The following is a 25,257-nucleotide window of genomic DNA, read 5'->3' on the forward strand; positions in this document are numbered from 1 at the left end:
TATAAAAATTGTATTTTTTATCGTTTTAAGATGTGCAAATAAAATATTTTAATTTTTATGTCAAACATAATTTAATATAATATAATATACAGGTACTAGTGTACTACCCTTTAATAACAGATTAGATTTTGTATAACAACTCAATTTCATTCTTTTCGTTGTTTCGATAAAAACTCAACAACGCCCCTAATGTATAATCATATTATTCTTTAAACAATATTGTGCCGACGTCTTTTGTGCTTCGAGAACACTAAAAATTTATGATTTTGGTTCACATGAGTGAATCATTACCCTTATTTTGTGCATCGGCAAGGTACGGCTTCATCGCATTTTGTTCAGTTACCTACTAAACATTTTACAAGACTAAGGAATTAATAATATATTATTATTACCTCACGCGGATGTGCGTTTGATTCAAAAGGAACATTATTGTACGTGCCATAGGTAGAATGACTGGAGGTAGAATGCAGCTGACGTGAGTAAAGCAGAACATTGTACATAATAATATACACTGCACAAATGATTGTTAAACAATAAACGGTCGATTTTTAAAACACAAATAAAATTTATTTTCATATCACTTACAATTTTTATTTGTATAATATATACGTATATATAATATGTATAAATATTTTTTTTTACAATATAGGCCTTCGATACACTAATATAATACAATTTACTACATTAAACCGAAAACGTATGTTGGCCTAACATACTCTTCGGGAGTTAAATTCTTTAGTTATACAAGATTGTACAAATATAGTGTACCTGTAAATGAATGGAAGTTTATTCTTTTTGATTGAATAGATACAATTTAATATTACACATACATTTTATGCAATAACACCATATTATACACGTTTTAGTGTTGGTATTTAAAAATAATTAATTTTTTAAATTTTTTTACTTTTAAAAATTCATAATTTTTATGTATTCGATTTAAAGGCACAGTAACAGAGGGGTTCAGTTGTACCTATACGATACTTAAATGAAATTAAATAAAAAAAAAAAAAACATCAGATCTGTATAGTATCGGTAACATTATCATCAATACACATGAATCTTTGAATTGAAAATAATAATAATAATAATAATAAAATAACCCGTCGATAATAATTAAGCTAAATAATTAAAACACAATTAATATTAGAATCACATGTGGCCCCCACTTCATATTATCGTAATGGAAAACGATAGAGAGATGTTAAAATCAGTAACGATACATTACATATTATTATTGTTATTAACATAATATAATAATATAATAAAAAACGATAATATTATACGCCCACACGAGCTGCGCGTAATGATTGAATGGCGTTATCAAAATATTATCACGATGACCGGTAGTCGGACAGATACACAAAAAAAAAAAAAAAAACCGAAACGCTCATTTTTCCGCGAACATAGTATCATAATAATAATATCGCTGTTATTATTATCATTTCACTATATTTTTTATACATTATATATTATTTATATAGGTTATGCCATGTCGCCGAGGCGAGATGAATGTACTCGGGCGAGTGTGCACTAGCCGTTGCCGATCTCCGCCCGTTATCATCGTCATCGTCACAATCGTCGTCGTCATCGTCGTCGGTATCGATGACGACGGAAGCGGCGTGCTACCTCCATTCCGGTGTAGCGGCGGTGGCAGCAGCGGCGGCGGTGTCGTAATACGAAGCGGGGGATTTGTTTCAATAAGCCGCGGTGCCGTGATGGTGATGAGCCATCAGTGACGTGTGATGGTGCGGGTGATGGTGATGGTGATGATGATTTAGGTCGGTCAGATAATGGTGACCGTGGTCGACGGACGACGGTTGAATGGACGGCGCTCCAGGTCCGGTGTTCATGTACCTGAGGATTAAAAGATCACTGTGTTAGACAATCGATTTATTATAATAATATGCAACTCTCGATCCCTCCCGAGTGATAAGAAATCGATAAAGAATGATCATTTCATTTTAATAAAAAATAAAAACTATTATTATTTTTGACTTATGAAAACCTTAGGCTATGTCGATATACGGTCACAAGTTTAGTCTCAAACTCGCCGAGTGAATAAATCAATAAACAGAGAGAGAAAAAAAAAATATTAGTTTTTGTAAAATTTTCCACTAAATATAACCTTTTGTTGTTTTGAACGTAGGTAGACAATGTATCGTATAAAATCGCTTTAGCAGTACGAAATGTAGTCATTTCAATGATCGACTAGATTTCATTATATCATGAGGTTTATGACGTTTATATTATGATGTTTATCATATATTTATCGTTTTAATATCTATCGCGTTTTCACATCGGCGTCTCAATTTTGAATACATATCGATATTATTAATAATCAAATATATTTCAATTATATGAATACGTGGAAATGAATAATAATTGTTATTATAATATAGACGGCTGAAATAACGTGCTACATTATAACACATAATACACCTTCTTATTTTTCACGCCACGAATTATTTTCAGACCATCGACTTTCGTGCAATCGCTTACGTTTTTATGGTCGATTAATACTTATATTGTTGTTATGCCTTTTACAATGTACCTACATATATTTTACAGTAGAATGTACAAAAATACAAAATATATTGTGTTTCATTTCATGTTGTCACATTTTGTGTACTGGCCATTGGGACATGTAAGCGATGTACGGATTTTATTATATTACGACAAGGTATAATAAATTCTACTATAAATTATAAGTGATAAAATATTTTGAACATAGCTTAGGCTTCCTATCTATTAATTCTTATTTATTTATCGATTTGGTAAATATTAAGTTGGATATTTGCTAATGTGATCTGATGGGTAGTACCAATAATTTCCAAATTTCGTTCATATTATATATTAATGTAAACGTTCAAGACGTGCTTACCAATCGGACGTGGGCGGTGTGGGCAGTGGCAGTGCCGTCGGGTGTAGGACGGACGGAGTCTGTGCTCCGTGATGATGATCCACGGGCGACACGATGCTGGGCGTCGCAGTCGTGCAACTATCGGTCACCCTGATCGAACCGCCGGACGAACAGTTGGAGTCTTCCGAGTCGTAGTTACCATCGCTGTCCATTTTGCCGTTACCGTGCACCTATAAACCGTAAGATGATAATTAAAGTCTAATCAAATGAATTTATAATGCTAAATCAATAAGCTTTTAGACATTGTCATAATGAGTATGTTATTTGACGAGTTTGTCCCTGTAGACTGTAAAAGACATATAATATAATATTATGTACGTAAAATCGAATGCTTACCTTCATGTGCTTCCTGAGGGAACTGGGATGAGTGTACGACTTGTCGCAGCCAGATATCCTACAGTTGTACGGCTTGTCCGAAGTGTGTACGTGCGAGTGCTTTTTCCTGTCTGAACTGTTGGCGAACCTTCGATCGCATCCTTCGTATTCGCATTTGAATGGCTTCTCGCCTGTAAAAACACAAATAATGTTATTATTATTATTGTTATTATTATCATCATCATCATCGTTATTATTACAACGATCGGTATTCGTGCATCACGTGGCCCATAAACAAAATCACAAAATAATACAAGCGTTTCCAGTGTTACTGCGCAGGAGGTTAGGAAACTGTCAAATGCACACAATATGCCCTAACAATAATTTACAGCAAAAATTCGATGATGTTCATTTTATCGTTTTCGTTTCGATAGTTGTAGTATATTGTGTAATGGAATTTTTCGGAACAAAGACACCCAGTAAATTACTTATTCAATACCTATATTATATTGAATATGTAGAGAAAAAAAAAAAGGTCTTTTAAAAACCTTGAAGATTTTAGGTCCGAGACCCTTTTTTTTGTTGTGCGTGGTGTGGTCAATATCGTTACTTCTGGACTTAAGGTTTACTTGTGTTACTCGGATGCTCATAAATCCTGATCTAAGTGGGATGGGAGTATACAAAAGGCCTTTATACGTAACCCGTGTCGAATCGTCGATTTCTCCAAAAAAAAAAAAAAAAGAAAGAAAGACTGTTCTGTTTTTATTGTGAGACCAAATTTTGTGTAACATTGACACTAAGATTGACGAATATGTCCTTGGTCATGATAGCGTATTATCTTTTAGCGTGTAAATTGAGTTTGCATCCGTTGCATTGGTATGGTATTTATTTAGAGATAAAATTTCCATTCAAAAGATATTTGATGGTGGGTACTAGGGTACTTACATTTTATTCTTGTTCAAAGTGTATACAAAAAATAATAACACGTTTAGTATTACGCGTTCTAAACATATTGACTACAGGAGGTGAACCATAATGTTTTCCATCCCACCTATTATCTTCACAGTATCTATTTTGACGGATGTAATTTATTCCGATATTTTTATTAACGTGCAATTACACGATTCAGACACGATTGGAGTTTATGCGGTTGGTCACACGGTAGGTTAGATGCCTATGACCTCTTTTACGATAACTCGCGTAGACCGATATTGTTATTCATTGCAAATATTTTTCATTTTCCCTCCCGTCATCTACCGACTCGCAGTAAGGTCAGACAGTTGAAAAGGAGTTGAAAGCTTGTTATCGACAATCTGATTATGGCAATCAACAAGGTAACGTTCTAGACGGATTCACACCTCCATATGTGAACCGGACTACCGGTCGTGATGACGTATTCATTGTTTTATTCTTCTTGTATAATAATATAATATGAAAGGCCCCACACAATACACGTCTTTGATATGGAGTCGTTAAAAAAGTATACCGTAGAAAAATACTTTTTAAGGGTAGGACTAGGGCGATAATAAAGTACTATAGGTACGCGACGGTCATCATTTAACAATCTATTAAAAAGTATACGGGGAAAAAAAATGTGTAATATTTTCGGACACGAAGTAATAATAATATATCAAACGATAAAACAAAAATAATATGACCAGATTATATTATTATATTATATAGTGGGAGACGACGTATTGCGTTCCTACATATAATTTAACCGCCAACGCACGACGGCTAAAAAAAAATATATTACTATCGAACGGTCTCAATATCAATATACGACGTGGTCAGTGGAAGCGAATATTCCCCCGGCGCCTAAGTCGCGGGTCAGTTTCTTATCGGTAATAAACGATTAGCGACACGTAACGGCGATGTTTTCGTTTTTTAACGACCCCGGAACGCCTGCATAAAGGTATACCTTATACAAACGAGCTGAAGATGAGTGTTTTAACGATTTACATATGTTATGGTATACAATGGACTGGAATGCAATAAAAATACATATACATATATGTGTATGCGTGTACACATATATGCTTACATCGTCAAAAGATAAGTGTAATAAAAAAATCTTCGTTTCCACGTCCCCCCGCTCCTACATATCCTATTCTTCTTTCATAAATTGGGTGGCATTTCCAAGGACTCTTAATTTTTAATGAGTTATTTAAAAAAAGTACAACTAAACGGGTTTATGACTTATGGGTTTGAGATGCGTATAATGAAAACAACGTGGAAGTATTATATTTCGTCGTAGATGATATATACTCGTCTCCAGAATATTGTGCCCACTCACCGCTGGTATATACAGCTGCAGATAATATGTTGTCTACTCTACCGGAGATTTCAATCGCAAATGGTTTGAAAAAAAAATGTTTTTTATTTTACACATCGGAAAACGGTCTAGCGTAGGAATAGGGAAATATAGCTGTACTTATTAAATACAAAAACAAAAACAATAAAAAATTCCAACGCGAAAAGGTAACATATTATGTGTAATTGACGTGTGTTTCTATACAGTAATAATATATTATTATAAATCTATGAACAAATATTTGACTCCCACAAGTGATGATTCTCAGATTAAACTTTTTTCCCCGATAAGCCTTATGAAATATTCGTGTGTAACACATTGTGTAAAGGGAAAATGAATAATATTATACATGTAAAGTGGAGAAGTATATTACGCAATGTCAATCGATGTCGATTGTTCGTCACGAGTTTATTTTATTGAATATTAATGTACCTGAAGTAGTAGTATACGTTTACTATATATATATAATTTATGTACACAAATCGAAACCAATATACTATCGTAGATCTAAAACGATTATTTATTTATTTTATTATTGTATTTTTATTTTTTTATTTTGTTCAACTCTCTATTGTCATCTTTTACACGTATCGTCCATGTCGTATCTAACATACACCGGACGCGATTTATTTCACTTAGAACGCATTAACTTGTAAACCCCGTGACGGCTCAAGAACTTAGTTGTTCAGTGCACTAGAAAATTCGAGGGTTACATCGAAAGGGAACAATAGAGTTTAGATGTAGATATCTTAGATTTGTGTTCTGAAATATGAATTCGGCGTGTATGCCGACGGCCATCGACCTTACAAATAGTCCTATTGTTTTATCATGTCAGAATTAGCGACGAGTGAGCGCGATGAAAATCGACTAGTCGCAGTTTTAACAATATTATTATTGAAGTTCCAGTTTCCACCACCGTTCATCGCCGTGACCACCAAATATAAACACGTCTTTAAATAATATTGAAAACGAATAAAATATCATCGGCAAAGTCAATCCATATCTGTCAGATCTATATATATATATATATATATATTTATCGTGGGTGCACATAACGTACGGGTGTGCGTGCGTGGGTCCACCACGAGCAGCTGGACAATGGGGTACACATCTGCCGGACGGAAGCGTCGATGACCAATGACTCCAGAGAAGAGGACCATTACAAAAGATCGCTACTTAATAAAATCTCTATTGAATATCTATACGGTATATATGGGTCTCGAAAGGACTTTAAGGTGCTGAACGAATCGACAGAAAAGAAATACCCACCCGGTGTTAAATTGTAACGGGGGCCAGCACCTTCGCGACGGGACGTCCATTGTGACCCAACGCGCGTGTATGTACGTCTGATCATAAATATTGCACGCAGGACACATTTTTCGCCTTCTTTTCTTCTTCAATTTTCGGGTTTCTAGAATAAACTTTTTCTAAAATGCTAGCGCTTACGTATACATACACCAGTTGCGTCATTTTTCCTTTTAGAAAACATGGACATTTAGACCACACGCAACAGACACGAAATGTACTTATACATAGATAGAGAAGATAATACTATATTATAATACGTAGTCGACCATTAAATACGATATTGAATAACTCCTACCGTTACAGTTGCTACTATACCTACGTCGTCATAAATTATTATTAGTACATACACTATACCCGCCTCTTTACACAATATACTACTGTTATATTTTGATAAAACTAAAATCGATGAATTAGAATAAAAACTGCCCCACATAAAAGGGTTATGCGTAAATCTATCTCACGCACTGGTTTCGATTCTCAATACAACGACTTCTTATACCGCTCACATGTTATACAATACATATAAGTACCTAAATTTATAATGCGACCGCGTTGTCAGCCAGTCGGAATGCGTACGCGCAACACCTCTATTGTTTTGGATGCGTACGAATAAACGCAAATCATTTCGTCGGTTCGAGTATCGTCTACCGTACGGAGTATCAATAATAATAATAACAACAACAATAAAAAATAAAAACAATAATAACAATAATTACTGATTGATGACTCGATTCTGTTTAAACAATGTTATATGCCTTAAATATTATTATTACGCCGAGTTTTCTCTATTGTTTTGGTTTCGAAGTGTAGCCGCGGGCGACCCCGAGCGCTCGACTTCGGCAACATCACAACAGCACGCGTGTTAATGAACAACGAAATTAAATAATTTTCCAACGTCTCGGCGGCACGTGTAGCACGTATTGTTAATAATATCGTATTAAAACATTATATATAGTAATACTACCTTATAATTATAATACATTATTGTATAATATATAATACGCGAGTAGTATACGACATTTAAAGCACGCAACAATCATTGGGTATCATCGTATACCTTATGTGCGAATATGGTCATAATATTATATGGTCACCTAATCACGCGATGATAAAATAACCGTAAAGTATATAATAATAAACCTATACGAGGCTACAATATGCGACGATTATAATGGTATACGCGCGTGTAATGTGAATAAAGAAAACAAATGAAATAAATATAAACACTGGATCACTTTTTTTTTCCTCCCGTCAACCACTTTATATATAATACGTCCACGTGTATTACAGTGATATTGTATAAATAGTATAAGTTGACACAGGACTATATATGTATATAATATATAATATTATGCGTATAATACATACATAATAATTTATAGCCATCTCGATTCCGGTGGTCCGGCAACAAACGACACTACAAATCAAATTACAAGTCCACTTGCAGTTTTAATTATACGCGGACAATTAAAAGATCGTACAACTGCCGTAATGAATTTACAATATAAAATGGCTTATTATATATATATGAATTAAACAACGTCTGGTCGTTTTTTACTCGTATGAATATAATGAGTGGGTAACTCCTGAGAACCGTCTTCGGTTTATTATTATTATTATTTATTTATTTTTTCATATGCATCTTTTATTTTTCAATCATCCAGCAGCAGCAGCACTTATCTCAGGATATCATTATCATATTATATATATTATACGAGTTGGTATATACTATATAATACCTATATATGCTTGTGATTCGTAAACGCGAGGGGCGGGAGATAGAACATGACAGGCGCAAGAACGTAATATAAAGAGACGTAATAATAATAAGGGTTATAAACACAGAATTTGTCAGCTTCACAAAAGGGTTGTACAACATAAAGGAAATCATAACAGCCTTGAGGAACGTTACCGGTTTACATGTATTTTCGTAAGGATTTATGGTTTTGTTCTACACAGGACATTATTTTATTGTTTCGCGCGTTCGGCCAGCACATTTTATTATATTATACCATTGTAATTATTCAGAAACGTAATATGCGAATATCGTATTATTTAACCACAACTATAATATCCGATGTACATGTGATTGCAATGTTTTATTTATATATATTTTTTTTATGGCACACTAAACTTGTTTTCACCAACATTAAATCAGACGAAGTTCATTAACAATAGTGACGATTTAAATGTGCATAGTAGTCACTATTATAGTCAGTAGATTCTTATTTTTTAAAAAATCGTTTAAGAACCTGTTTTATTACGTTTGATACAGTTTTTTATGCCTCGGTGAATTTTTCTTAGTAACTATAGGTTTGTACAATTGTATACACGCGTTTCTCTCGAAATTCAGATTTTGCGAATCTAACACTATTATAGTCGATCAATTTGACTCCAATTGGTCGAACAGTTTTGATAATAGATAATTGTAAATATTTAAATAAAAAAATATCACAATATTATACACATTATTATATTCTCAGTATAACTGTGCGTTGGCTTAGGGGAATATGTTTTAGGGACCATTTGTCTTGTATTGTGGCGGCCAATTCTGCAGCTGCTCTCTTCGTGGAAAAATGGATATCGTCCATGCACACACATACACACACACATTTACACATAAATACATACATATAAGAACCGATGACAATTTATCACATTGGGCGTGATAAAAACTTAGAATGCATACTCGAAAATCCCCTAAACGGTTAGGGGCGCTGCAGCAAACAATACTGCAAAAGTGATTCAAATACGTATATCGTATATATATTTAATGCGGTGTCCAAACATTTGCATACGAAATAGATTGGACAAATAATTCGTTTCACTTAGGGGCTAAGGGGATTATGTTGTTTTTACGGATGTCTAGGAAGTCGTACGAACTGTACGAGTATACGAATCATGTTTTATTACCTTTATAATTGCATTAGCACACGCGGACGCGGTATAATAGGTATGATATTGCACCTGCAGTCTTATTATGATACGGCAAAAGTGACTAGATAAAATAAATATTGGTTTATGGTGAACCAATTAACTGTATAGGTATATCGTATATGTACGTGCTATAAACTTTGCGTATTTTTTTTGTAACCTATCAGTTTAAAAAAAAAATACCTAAATCGATTTATCGTTGAAAAATACCCTGAATCACTTTGCGTTCATCCATTATACACACCTTTTGTCGGTGTATAATCCCCCCAAATCTTGATATGTCATTAATATTTTTTTCTATCCCGCAGTATCGTTATACGAAAATCCCCTTAGCATCGAAAAACCAAAACGATCACGCATATAATACGCATTCGAAACAATATAATATTATTATATTCTAAAACCGAATATATATATATATATATATACCATGTGGCAATCGACGTTTAACATTTTATCATATTAGTTATGCAAATTTGATCACTCATTACATCGACTCTGGCATTAGTTGATATATATGTATACATATAATATATATGCATATAATATAGTGTAATATATTATATATATTTGATATTTAAACCTCCCAAAAGTTAATCGGACAGACCATCCGGACAACATTGATTGATGATGTTGTTATTACTGTCATAACACGATAGGGATATCGATTTAAGCCGATGATAATATGTCATGTTAATTAAACGGTTGACGTCCCGTCTGTCTGTCTGTCGGATTATTTTTAATAACAATATGTTACACGTATGGGAGCGATATCGAGAGCTGTAAAGCGCGTGTGCTTCGAAATTTATTCGGCGACGTACGCGAGGCCTGGGAGAGACTTTAACGAACGTACAAGAAGCTATACTCTCCGGCCGTTTTTTTTATACTTTTTATTACATTACATATACAAAAGGACATAAGCGTTTGTGATTGACTCATACGCTCGTATTATGTGTGAGCTGTATTGAGAGAATTTGAAAATGAAAAAAAAAAAAGTTTTTTTTCTTCTGTCCACACACACACACACACATACACACGAATTTATATATAACATAAAGACGTTCGGGCAGAAAAACGACAAATATTGCGGATCGATAAACATCTCGGCGTTCAACAATGGATCCTTGGTATCAATAATCATAATCTGATTGTACCGTGTTTCCCCTCGTATATAATATTATATTTTTACACCGAAAAAATAAATGATTATCATACAACAAACACAATAATGCTATATATATTGCAGTGAAATCTAGCTAACATTCCAGGATTCATTACACCCTTGTCATACTGACAGCGAATCTGATCGAAAAATCCGGTCAATTATCCCCGTGATCGTTTTCAGTACCTTTTGACCACCGAGATCGTCAATCACCTCGTGACAACGGCAAAAGGCAAGATTGCGTTTCTTCGTATTGTTACTATTACTCGAATACCAGTTGACGATCGTCGAGTATATAATAATAATATTATATTATATTGCATTGTATAGTGGTATTATACCATTATGTATACGTACCCGTAATGCGTAAAAACTTGTACAATACGAATGATATGTCGTTTGCGTTTTTGTCAAATTATGATACAAGAGGAGCGGCGATGGCGGGTAAGATCGAACCGAATCAAGTGTGGTCGGAAATAAACGTCGACAAGAAAAAAAATAGCTATACCACATCTGATTGACAGAACAATGACGGTGTTTCGGTTTCTTACTATATACCTATTTCATCATTTTTATTTCTCATAATAAATAACTGGTGTTAATAATAATCGTTGAAATGTATATATATTATATTATACAAAGGTAAGTGCAGATTCGCGTGTCCATTCCGTAGTGAAAGGATTGAAAGATTAATATATATATGCACACAGGGCTATATTAAATAAGGGCTGAAGAGGAAAACTGTTCACGAATAAAATATTAAATTATATAATAAATGTAAAATGTTACCATTTTATCTGTATAAAATATACATTTATATTAATAATAACTTGTTTGAACTAAAATAATATATTTTATTAGCAATACTAAACGTTTTGGAACCACTAATATACTATGATAATAATAATTATTAAACATGTTATTATAGAATATATAGAATATTATATTATAATTATTTTGAAATAAAATTTCAGGTCTTTTATGTATAATATACAATATTCATGGTACATGGATTTGTGTAAGTATAATAATAACACGATATTGGCAAGACGTTCTATGGAGACGCGATATTATGTTAACATTATACATACCTATAAATATATCTAGACAATTAATACTGTGGAACTATATTACGTGTATGCATTTTACAACCGAAATGGAAAGATCCGTGGGAAAAATGACGGTATTAGTAGTAGGTATTATAATATATTAGACCACGACAGGTTTTGATTCATTTTTTTTTTTTTCATAACCACGTCGTTTATCCGAAATAAATAATATATTAGTCGATCCGCAAAACTCGTTTAAACGCGTGTGTTGTAGTCGCAGTATAATTCAAATTTTACGATGTTCTATAATAACGTTTATATTAGATTATTATTATTATCGAACACGTAGAATTTGTCGAGGGGACACGTTCCGCGCAATCGGTGTCGGTAATCCGATACGCGAATTAGACGTAGGTTTCGCACGCCTGTATTTTCCGCGGGCGGTGCGCCGACGTTTTCCCTCTCGTTTAAATCATATAATAACATCTACGCCGCTTGCAGAATCTCGCCATTCATGGGTAAAATGCACTACTGTGATTATTATATATTTACATAAAAATATATCATTCACTCAATGCTACAATATCTCGGGCTCTGGCGGTTCATGAATAATTGCGTACAACTCTATGTAGGTACCTAGGTATTTTCATAATATAAATAATATTACACGGCACGCGCGCTTGTACACACCGCGTATTATTGGTATGTAAACAACTAAACGATTGAATAATAAAACGTGAAGCACTCTTGACAACGCATATAATATGTCATATGTGTATAGACGCATACTCGTGCAGTAGGTGGCAGCGCTACCGACGAAGAATATTATTATAATAATATCGATGTATATACGGGGTTCTCGCGTCATTCGCCGGTTTTGATGTATGTAATATAATAATTATATCCGATGGACGAACGGCAATCATCGCTGCGGAAAAACTACCGCCCACCCTTCCATCAGTTACCCACCCGGAACTGCACACACGCACAAACACACACACACACACACACACATAACGCGTGTGTTTATCCCGCACGATTAGAGTTTGGTTTTTAATTATGTGTGTGTGTACATAATAATATACTGTAGGGCCTTTGAAAGGGCTCGGCTCGATCGCGGTACACACACACAACGGCTCCGCCGTCGGATGCGAATATTGTTATTATTACATGTGACAAGAACAGACGACGTGCGTCCCGCGAAAATACTTTTTTCTTCGGAATAACGTTCGCGTGGCGATGACGTCATAAAGGTTGTTGGGAAAGAAAAAAAATAACGAAACAATATAAAATAATAATAATAATAATAATAAAAAGATAATCGGAAAAAAAATAATACAAATGTATATTATAATATTATATGTTTAATATTTTCAGAAACTGAATGGATATTGCACGCGCGCTCGAGTAAATAAATACTACACATATACGTATGATATTTATGTATACTGCGTACTGCCGGGCATATCCATATAGACTCGCGTAGGCGTTCGTACGACGGATGTTGTTAACGACGATATTCGCCAACACGACGTGTCCGTGTTAGTGTGCGTTCTGGTCTCGTAAAATAAATAAAACACGGTCAGGAGAACCTGTGTGCGAGGAGGACGCGCAAACTGAAAAAAAAAATGCGCTTCAGGTGAAAACGAGCGCTCGCACGCACGCTCACATACACACAGACGAGGGGTTATTTACGACTGGTCCATTGTGCGAATCCTCCGGCGGCGGAGTGGGCACGATAAAATTGTCAATGTCTACCGGGCAGATAGCTACTATACTATAATATATAATATACTGTATTATATACCTACTACTACTATACTACTACTATACACATAATATTATTATACTTCAACTATACCTACTAATATACTTCTGCTACACTACACGGTCGGTATTTATAGGTACATATTATATACCTATGTGTATATATATTATACAACAGTTACAGTATAAATATAATATTATATTTTATATACACGAAGCATGTGTATTGAAAATTTCGAAACGCCCATAAATTACCACGCCTGTTGCCTCACAGTGTAAATATTATAATCGTAAAAAAAAGAATGAAAAGTCTCGCAGATTCTCATATCCGCTATTATATATTATGGTAAACGATAGGGTTAAGGGCCCTATTTCCTTCCCCCCCCCAAAATGTCTTCGTCACAAAATAATTTTATTTACTATAATATTAAATGCATACAGAAGATTATTTATTATCAATCATTTTTAATAGGCACTGTATAAAATAAATTATAAAATCGAGAATCTTTGTTTCAGTTTTTTTGGCCGATAAAAGAAAACATTCGTATGAGATAATTGATTTATTAATTATTTCCACGCATTTTACTATTTGAAGAGAATTTACTAAGTAGTAAGTCCGAGTATAGTATATAATAACAAAAAAAAAAAAAAAATACTTACAATTTACAGATAAATTATAAGACCTATGCCAATTTCTTTTTATTCTATTTGGTTTTATTGTATATTTTATGATAATTTCGTTGTAATATAAAAAGCTCATTTACGGTAAAATTAAGTATTAATCAATAATAATCGTTATTATTTATTAAATATAATCAATTGGCGGTGGCTGTATTATTACGTATGATGAGCGGGTGAAAGCCGCTTATCTAAGTACTGAAATTTGCAATGGTTACTGAACATCATTAATAACTGTCTGCAATATTATTTTTGCTGTCCAAAGTCCATACGTTTTATTTGTAATAGGTAATTACAAAAAGGATTGATAATCATTAAATAGTATATAAGTTAATATCTTTATATTGTTAATTTATGATGATTACTTATATATAATAAAAAAAAAAAATTAGGGCTCAGATTTTAAAGAATATGCTTCCTTTTTATATATACATGTATGAGATAGAAATATTTATTTTTATATGTTTATTATGCTACTATAGTAATTATAAAAAATTGAATTAATAAGAAACGTAAAAACCCAGAATGTGGATTATTCGATTATTATTGTTTTCGTTATCAGCTTGATTATTAAATATATAGATTTACATAATATAGACATCAGTACCTAAACGGTCAGTGTACCTACAACATCGACATCGACCATTTCAAAATTTAAGATTTAGTATTGTAATTTGAAACCTTCTGTATGAAGTATGCACCGATCATTTCAGTGGATGTAGAGTGTTCGTTTTCTATGTTAAATTTTAAATATTCTATATCGGACAATAGAGTCAGTTTGAGTACTTCAAATCAAGAGAAATACAAGTTAGTTAACTTTTTTTATTCATTTATATAACTATAGTTCCTGTAATTTTTGGTCATGCTTTTTTTGCTTTTTTAAAACAATCGTGTGCTATTTTTAGTTGTTTATTATGCTTTAAAATCCGAGCCTTAGTAATAATTAATAAAATTATACTACCTAATATAATACACTATTAGTATACAGTTATTAATATTATTTTTTTCATGTGCAGTTTTTAATATATCATTGGTGTCTGATATTATAATCGTTTGTAAAACAATAGTATATTTTCTAGAAGATTTAAGGATTATTATGAACTTAATGTGACTTAACAATTAAATATAATAGAATAGGTATATAACAATAAAATAATTTGTATACATTTTACCGGGTTTTGATTTTTATAAAACCCATAAACAAATTAAGTCATCTTAAGTATTATATTAATATACAACGTCAAAATTCGGCCAGCATTACGCCAAAGCTAGGTATATATATTTATTTCCAAACCTTTCTTTCGCCATATCCTTTGGTTTGTGTTCCGGACCCGTAGTCCCTACACACCTATATTATATTTAGTCCAGGGTTTTTGTTGTACATTAATAAGGTGCAAAATATTCCTGCGGTCTAGTCATTGTTCGTCACTACCGCTCCCCTTCCAATCGCCAACCACCCTATCTATGTAATATACGGACACGCCTAATTGTTCATAATTATACACAACAACGATGTATATAATATAATATTATTATTTATGTTTTAGCGGACAGCCTTTTCGGCCGAATGTTATTTTTCTGTTCAGTCATGGTACTTCCTTTTTGGAATGCTAATTAACTTAAAACGCAACCCCCGTGCTTTCCCGCTGTACAACTATTGTTTTCAGCATGGCCACATAGTGACTCCGGAAACTTTTAACCCACCGTGTTCAACACCGTTTCATATAATTGTGCCGCATAATTAACTTATAAAATACCATAATATTTGCAATTAAATAAATCCGAGAAAAAGTAATTTAATATATAATAACGGTGCTAATAGTTTTACGCAGATACTATAAGATATTAAATCAAGTTTTAATTAAGAAAAAAATTATTTTAAATTAATAAAATATAATAATAATAATAATAAAAAAAAATTATTCATATTTGTTTTTAATGAGGCAGTCGAAATTATGTTAGTATTTAGTTTCGGAAATAGCAACGTAATAACTAGGTAATGTAAAAAGAATTACTATTTTGAAGAGTACAATAATATTATGTTCTATCTATGTATCCTGTTTATATAAAAATAATTTTGTTTTTAGGTAAAGAGTTCATCAATTTATATATTGTAAAATATTATAGCTTTGAAAATTAAAATAAATATTTTTGTTTAGAGAGTAGGTATAATATATTATGTTAAAAAATTGCATATTTTCTTATCCACATCCATATAGTTCAATAACACGGCTTGGCCGCTTTTTACGTCAGGTACAGTCGCTCAATAGTTAAGAACAATTCCGTCACGCAACACTGGGTATACCGCGAATCTAGGGAATGCGCGTTTTGGAAAGAAATACTCGAAACGATGACGCGTCTTAAATGAATTTATTATATTAATATGAACTCATAATAATATTATATAAAAATTATATCGAATAGTCAAATTTCACTTATGATCAAATGTCTATTATTTTTTTTTTGTAACCGTATAATCTTATTCTACCATGTATTATATTATTTAAAAATTGTAGACCTCAAATTCAAACTGTAGTAGAAAAAAATCAACGCTAGTATAAACCACAAACTATGATATACTGCGTCACTATTACTTTCGATTTTAAAAATATGCACTGGTACTTTAAGATGTACACGGGTTATATTTTTCACACGATAATAATTTATATCAGAATCAATTTGTATACATGATATAGTAATTACTTATACACTATACATTATACATGCATATGTTTCAGTTAGATATAGAAATTCACCGTAATGATTACTATATAATATTGAATACATTTAACATTATATTATTTAGGTACAACGACAGTGATGAAGCGTGATCGATGGATAGAATGTAAGTACCTACAGCACATATTTTATTATATAACGTAATATTATTTATTATTTATACATACGTATACCACTATGTTCCTATAAAACGTATTATTATTAATATTTTTTTTTTTTTTTTGAACTCGTCCACTATATCATAGTAATAATAATTTAATAACGTAACATGTGTGACGATTTTAATATACAAAATATATCATAATATATAGGTTTCGGTATACACGAGGACCGTTTATAAGTATTTAAATTAATGCAGTTTAATCGAAACAAAATGTGATATGCTGTCATTCGTTTGATCAAAAACTGGGTGACGGGCGCATTAAATACGGTACGTAAAACTATTTCTATTAATTTGGTAATGTTTTTCTGACACAGTTTTACTTTGAAGAGACGAGGGAAAAAATCATTGCCGTTTAATTTATTTTAAACCAAACCGGTCTCCCGACGAATATGCGCCGGCTACGATGTATTTTTTTCTTACATAGAAATTATAAATAATTTTTTTCATCACTCAACATTTATTTAATATTATTACTTTTTTTACCTAATGAAATATTCCGGGCAATCGAAACTCGTAATTCGAAAGAAAAAAAAAATGAAAATATTACATACATATTTTATAAAATGTGTACTGAGCAGTTGTTGTATTGTTGTTATTATTTTTTATATAATATTATTATATACTGCAGATACGAGCTTTATTTTAAACCTTCTCGCAGCGCTACTCGTATATGCGGACCGATGCAGCAGAACACGCATTACGCTTTCGGAATGAGTTTCAGCCACCGCTCGCGTACACGATATCATACCGTCAGAGACGTGAGTTACTGGCATCGGACGACTTAAATAAATATGGCCGACCGAGGACGGGGAAAAACTGTTCGAAAAGACGACGACGATAATAATAATAATAATAGTAATAATAATAGCAATAAAAACTGAATAAAACGCGACACGCAACGACAATAATGTCCGGCCATTACGTTGTCACCATTGAACCGTAACAACAAGTGCAGCGCCGTGTAAAATTATATAATATGGAAAACTCTTCGTCGTGTACACATATATAATAATAATATACATTATATTATTATATACGTACCACGCCAATGCTGCAGTTGGTATATCATTTTCGAGATCTCGTTTTGGCTCCTGTTACACCGTGAAATATGTTAATGCGCTGCCGGTTGACACGCGCATAATTAATATCCACTATACGTACACGCCGGACGACGACGAATGCGACAACGACGACGGCAGAGAGAAGAAAATGGTATTATTTTCCAAACGAATAGTAGGTAGGTATTATCATTAATAATATCGTTATTATAATATTGTGTTTTATGGGGACAACACGCATCGCCGAAGCGTTCGTGAGGAATTTCATGACCGGAACCAGCTGGGACCGCGCTACCGAAGCGCCGACGTTCCATCGCTTATTTTCTTTACATTATTTAATCGCCCGGACAATAGTAATTTTTACTATCAGCAATATCTTTATCATCGTCCTAAATTTCAAAATGTCAAATAATATACAAAATCAGACGCGTTTTCATTTAGTTAACGCTGATTTTTAAACGTTTGGTCGAGGACGAGAGACTATATTATTATACTGAATGAAATTGAAAATAGAATATATATGTTATATGCTCAACATACTTTTACGATAGTAGGCATGTATTAATATCATAATTTATTATACGTCTGGAGACTTCGGGTTCACAGGTCAGCTCGCATACGCGGTGATGACATTTCTTGGACTGCGGTGAATGAAAATCGTTTCACACGCTTGTGTCGTCGTTGCGGTAAGCGAAGGCATGCGTCGTATAATAGTAATCCTAGCAATATCATTCTGTTTATATTTTATAGGTACTGTTATTTTATATTTTTACATGATTATGCCATACCTGGTATCGCGCAGACGGTTCACATTTTACGTTTTTTACTTTAAATTTCAATAACTCAATGTACATTTACCGAACGGCACCAGTACACGACCTATCGAAAATATTATTATTGTCCCGCAATTAAAATTTACGTTTTCATATAAAGCGATACGCTATGTTATCAAAAAAAAATAGTGCCAACGACCTCGCGCGATTACGACGGAAGGTTGTTCGGATATTGACGCGGAAATCGCTATCCAGGTGACGTATATTAGTAGACGGTCGAAAATATCGCAACGAACTCGATATTATTATAATGTAATCATATGTATACGAAAACAAAGGGCAATAAAAACTAGTAACGTTTATATTTCATATACAATCCACAGAATCGTCTGCGCTCGCTTGCGTATGTGTGTGTGTGTGTGTGTGTGAGCACATACCGTAAAGTCATGATCGGTCGTATATATATACTTACATACAGTTTTATTTTCGTTTTTATTTTTTTCCTCCGATAATTAATTACGTATAGCCATCCCCCCACGCCCCACCCGCGTCAAAATTCTATCGCTCGTACTTATATATATATATATGTGCACATAATATACATATATATACACGTGTGTATTATTATTATTATTATTGTATGCGCGAGCGGTGTCCGCGTATAAATCATCGTCGTGAACAGAGCCGGACTCGATATAGTGGTGAACTGCTGCAGCAGCCCGTGTATCTGCCCATATATACACGAAACACGCACGCGGTGTACACATAATATTATATTATTTATTGCGTTCGCGGTCATTTCTCATATATATATCTCACACGTGTACCCCTCGCCTCTCTCCCACCATGCCGTGTACACCGTCGCCTATGTGACTACGCGTATATAATATAATCACGCTATACGATCGTTTCCGTAATAGGATTTCAAATTTTGGAGAAAAAAAAAAATCGAAAATAAATAATTACGACCTGCCCATCGCATTCGGGCATGTGTACGCTCTATTATAATATAAATCGACTAATTTGGATAATCTGAACGCGAAAGAAACATATCAGCTCTTATAGCTGCAGAGAAACCGCGTTGTACAATAATATTCATTAACTCCAATCTTTCGTTGTACCAATGATGGTATGTATTGTTGTATTACTACGCATCACACCGGTACTATCGTTCCTCGACGGAGCTGTTTAACAGAAAAAAAGGCGATTAAGCCGCTCAACTCGAATTTCGTGTTTCTTTGTGCTCAACAATATTTTGCCCGGAAAAAGAATGAGTAGACTGAATAGAGTGGTTTTTCAATGAAATCCTGCAGCGGGAATTCGCGATCCGATCCTCGAGAAAGGATGTGGTGACGAGACGTCTCGCGGGCGTAGCGGTGTCCCCGTCAAGTGTTTTCAAACATAGTTATATATTATACAATACAATAAAAACACAACACCCACTACAACAGTACAAAATTCTTTAGTTGGCCGTATCTATATATGAATTTTTTTCGTTTTTGGAAATACGACCGCTGCCGAATAGTATAATATTCGTATGAATACTGCGATAATAGAAATATACCGTCACCGAAGTTACACCGGACGAACAATATAAATATACGAAATCTCGTGCACGAGTTGCATCCCTACAGTTGCTACTGCTCCGGTCTCTCGGGGCGTTTTTGCGGGTAAATCGTTGGGCGTAGGTAAACGTATATATGTATATATTTAGATGTTTCAATAGCCGCGTGTAACATAAGCTGTATAATCTACATTGTGTGAGCGCGAGTGTATACGTTTACTATATGTGTGTGTATTGATAGAGGGGTATGAAAAAAAAAATGTGTAAAGAATGAGAAAAAATAAGAAAGATTTCGAGCAAAAAAAATAAAGAGTATTTTTTTCGTGAATTACTCCGGTTTGATTTATTTACCTACAGCCATTGTGTTACCCCGCAGCAATGCACTGCAGTTTATACGCGCGTGTATATATATAAATGTACGCTCGTTATTGTACTCTTTGCGCCGCCGACTTCCGTCGTACACAACAGAAACGTTTTCTTCTGTTGCTATTTATTATTTTTTTTTCCACCGCACGAGGGTGAAATCACAAGCCTCCCCACTAGTCATAATATTTCCGTCTGCTGAGATCCGAATCATACGCTAATTTTGCGGTAGAAGCAGAAAAGTCTTCACGAGTGTACCGACCGCGCATTAATTCGCCACGACGTTCAATACTATTACGTAACTTGTATAATAGTTATATTATAATATATTATATTGTTTAGGTCGGGCACAAGTGCGCGAAAATCTGTTTATCCAAGTACACCGGTTTTTTCTTAGTCGTAAATATAATACAAAATACAATAGGTGCAAAATGAAATTAGAAAATTGCTAAAATTATGGCAAATGTTGCATTGTGGGACGGTTTTTTCAAACTATTTAAATATACGAGTTAAATGGTAGGTATTTAGTATTTAGTATATTTAGTACAGGGAGTCGGGTCGGAAGATTTACGACTTCATACCTCTATGTCGTTGTTTATTTAATTCGGTGTAGAATGTTTTATTACCGCTACGTTATCAAATCTAGTTAGTTATCAGATCTTTTCTGTCTTTCTAAGTGTAGTAAGTTTATATGACTACTTTTATTTTATTTTTTAAGTTATTCGCAAAATACCCGTCTAATAAGTGTATTAATAATAATTAAAAACGCGTTTGAAGTTTATTATCGGTGTGGTGTTTAACATTATTGGCAAGGTTTACAGAATTAATTATGTATAAATATAAATATTTATTACGCGGGGAAAGAAATTGAATAAAAGATAATGCTATGAAACGCAACGACTACTGTCTAATATGCATAATCTGATAATGATAATTATCAACTATATTATATTATAAGAAGTTATATAGATAAACAACTTTATTATATGATTAAAATACCTATATTTTAATTTTATAATTAGAAATGACAAACAGGATTGAAAATCTGATTTAAAATGTATGTGTTTTACAAAATAATAATATTTATGGGTTAAGAAATAAAAATCGTTCACCGCGTATGACGACTTACAATATTTTAATTTATTGAGGTGCATTTAGGCACAGATAACGCATATTAAAATAAAAAACAATAATTTATGTATCTTAATTTTTTTTCACGTTTTACCTATATAGTTTTTCTATAAGATCACATTAACCATAATATTAAAAGTTTGTTATATCGTCAAAAAGCATCTGTTTCTAATAAAAGTATTTTAAACTATATAATAAAATATTATCTTTCCCTCGGTAATATAATAATTATATGTTTATTTAAAAAATTAAATAATTCAGTTTTAATGCACAAATAATCTCTACGTAGGAGGGACCCCTTTTTATTTACAAACGAATTCAGGCAGTGCAGTGAAAATTACTGAGAATGACATTACTATTGTAGCCATAAAAACGATTTTATGATGTAATAAATATAAATTTCCAACATTTACCATTAAATGTACGTTTTGTACTTGAAATCGGCAACCCTTATACCCTAGTTGATTAATATATTATATATAATATATATTTAGTTTTAATGTAGTGTTTGAGTGTTATATGTAAACATATTATCACGAATAAAGACATCGGAACAGATTGTTTATTAGAGATTGATCGATTTTGTTTCCCTCGAAAATCCTATAAACGAGCCAATAATAACCGTGTAGACCGTGTTTTCAAACTACGATTTAAATAATATGGTGTTCTGACCCTGTATCGAAGAGTTGATCGATAACAAGGGGACCGCAATGAACCACCCGCGAACTATCGAGTTCGTGTAAAGCCAAACAACAAACATCTGCTGCGACACGTCCAAAAACAGTCAACGGTTTCGAGACGAGACACGAATGTTTGTTTATCTGTGGCTCGTGCCACCTTCAAGAACGGCAAGCTAAAATAACATGTACACGCTATGTTTCGAATTACACAAAGAAAAATATAGGAATAAGTCATTTTGGATGAGTAAACTCTAAATATTTCGATTCAACTCCGTTTTGAAAATTGTTTTTGGTCATCGAGGAGAACAGTGCAATTATTTATAAAAGGAAGTACCTACTGCTTAACGTGTATTTTTAAATTTTTTGTTGAGTAGTTATTGCTATAATAGTAAACCGATTTACATGCATATTATCAATGGAATATTGACGTGTATTAAAACTAATAATGGATCATTTTTAAACTAATTTTCCTATAATACTGCAGGAACGCACATCATAACGTACGGTGTAAGTTTGGCAATAACTGTACGATTCTTACAGAGTTCATAAATAATAATATTGCAATAATAAAAAATTACTACTAATAATAGAAAAATATCTATACATAAAATAATATGTTCGGTAACAGGAGAATGAATGAATGAAAAAAAAAACGCGATAAAAATTTAATTAACACGTACACAAATTTATTAGTCAGATTTACCGCGGTTAAAATCAAACGCCCATCGCCTCGGGTGCATTCGCCAGCACCCAGGGAAGCAGAAAAGTGAAAAAAAAATATTAAAAAATGAAGAAGCCTTATCGGGAGCACATACGTACAGTATAATAAACAAGTGTCGGGTGCTGTTTATAAATACCCTTAGGCCGTTATACGATCATCGCATAACCCCTCCGTGGCCCGTGCACACAACGCGCGTATAATAATATAATATTATACCTACAGTAATATGTATACATTTTTATGTTATGTACGCCTTCTTATTCACGTTTCGTTGTTTTCTCACAAATTAGCCTAATTGCCCTGTGATGTATCGTTTGTTCTGGGCCGCGGCAGTACACTTATTGGCCCCTAAGGGTGGACCGGTGGTGCGTTATACGTACGTTAAGTATATATAGCGAGTCGTGTCGGCGCGCGCGCGCGTACAAATTATATTATTATACGATATACCTATTACCGACGCTGTTGCTGCAGACCTCTAAACGAGAAACGCCTACGGGCGGAGCTGCTGGATGAAGCGGTTTAAAAATCAATTATCACGCGCGGACATTTATAATAATATATATTAAATAACGATAATCATGGTATACGATTCAATTTCGAAACACGCACTTAAAAGACGGAAATCTCTTGCCGCGAACGCATCCGGAAACGCGTATCTCGCCGAAATCAGCGGCGCGAACAATACTCTCACACAGATTCGTCGTAGAACGCGCTGCAGCGTTCACATAATACTATAACAAAGTAAAATCACATACTGCAGAGACGTCGAAGATTATTGAAAATAATGAATAATAAGAAACGGCATGAGAGTGTGACACTGCAGTCTTTCGGCCGTTTGACGATTATATATTATTATATGCATATATGTAGCATAATAACGATTATGATTATATGTCGACAACAATAATATTACAATATAATATTTACTGTATGTTTTTGATGTCCGCACAATGTTTGGTTCCCGGAAAGCGGCAGCGAAAGGGTTTTCGCATGCCGATAAGCCGTCTGAAACGTACACACGCCGCGACTCGATTGTCAACTCTTTCACTAGCGGCGACCGAACGTCTGCCGAGACGAATAACCACCGACCCGCGGGTACCGCCAACTCGGGGCGCGGCTGACGGACGAACCTTTCTTTATATACTGTTGGCATTATATTATTATTATTTTTTTAAACGCACCCGGCTCCGGTCCACGCTGTCCGCGCACCCAAATGCCACAAAGAAGCCGCAGCCGCACAACAATATAATGATAACAATAATACATATTATAGTGATGGTGGTGGAGGCGGAGGCGGTGGCGGCGGTGCTGCTGCTGCTGTATATATTTTGTAATACGCGAATAATATAAATATTCACTGGAATGGAAAGAAATACACTGCGGAATCGGTCACTTGGCACTTCATTGTGACTGTATATATAGGTATTACCTGAGTGCGTGCTCGTGAAGGCTCTCTTGACTGGTCGCGAGTGTGTATTTTCCTCGACAAAAGACGGATTTACCACTACTACCTACTAACACACGCACATGTAGGTATGTGTTCGCGCATTGGTGTCGGGTGAAACACTCGGGAGCTCTGTAAATATTTACAGGAAACCCCTCGACTCGATTTTTC

At 33.7% G+C, this 25,257-nt stretch overlaps 1 protein-coding gene across 1 annotated transcript in view; it reads right to left on the reverse strand.

Moving 5' to 3' along the window:
• Positions 1 to 545: 545 nt before the first annotated feature.
• LOC114132403 (zinc finger protein ZIC 4-like) overlaps positions 546 to 25,257 on the reverse strand; it is a 39,982-nt gene continuing 15,270 nt past the window's right edge. The window contains exons 2-4 of the mRNA XM_050203183.1: positions 3,260 to 3,429; positions 2,885 to 3,093; positions 546 to 1,857 (exon numbers count right to left, since the gene is read on the reverse strand). Coding sequence (XP_050059140.1) covers positions 1,698 to 1,857; positions 2,885 to 3,093; positions 3,260 to 3,429 — 539 coding nt within the window. The 3' untranslated portion in view covers positions 546 to 1,697. The remainder of the gene's footprint in view (positions 1,858 to 2,884; positions 3,094 to 3,259; positions 3,430 to 25,257) is intronic.

This window comes from Aphis gossypii, chromosome 3, assembly GCF_020184175.1.
Source record: "Aphis gossypii isolate Hap1 chromosome 3, ASM2018417v2, whole genome shotgun sequence".
Taxonomy (NCBI): Eukaryota; Metazoa; Arthropoda; class Insecta; order Hemiptera; family Aphididae; genus Aphis; species Aphis gossypii.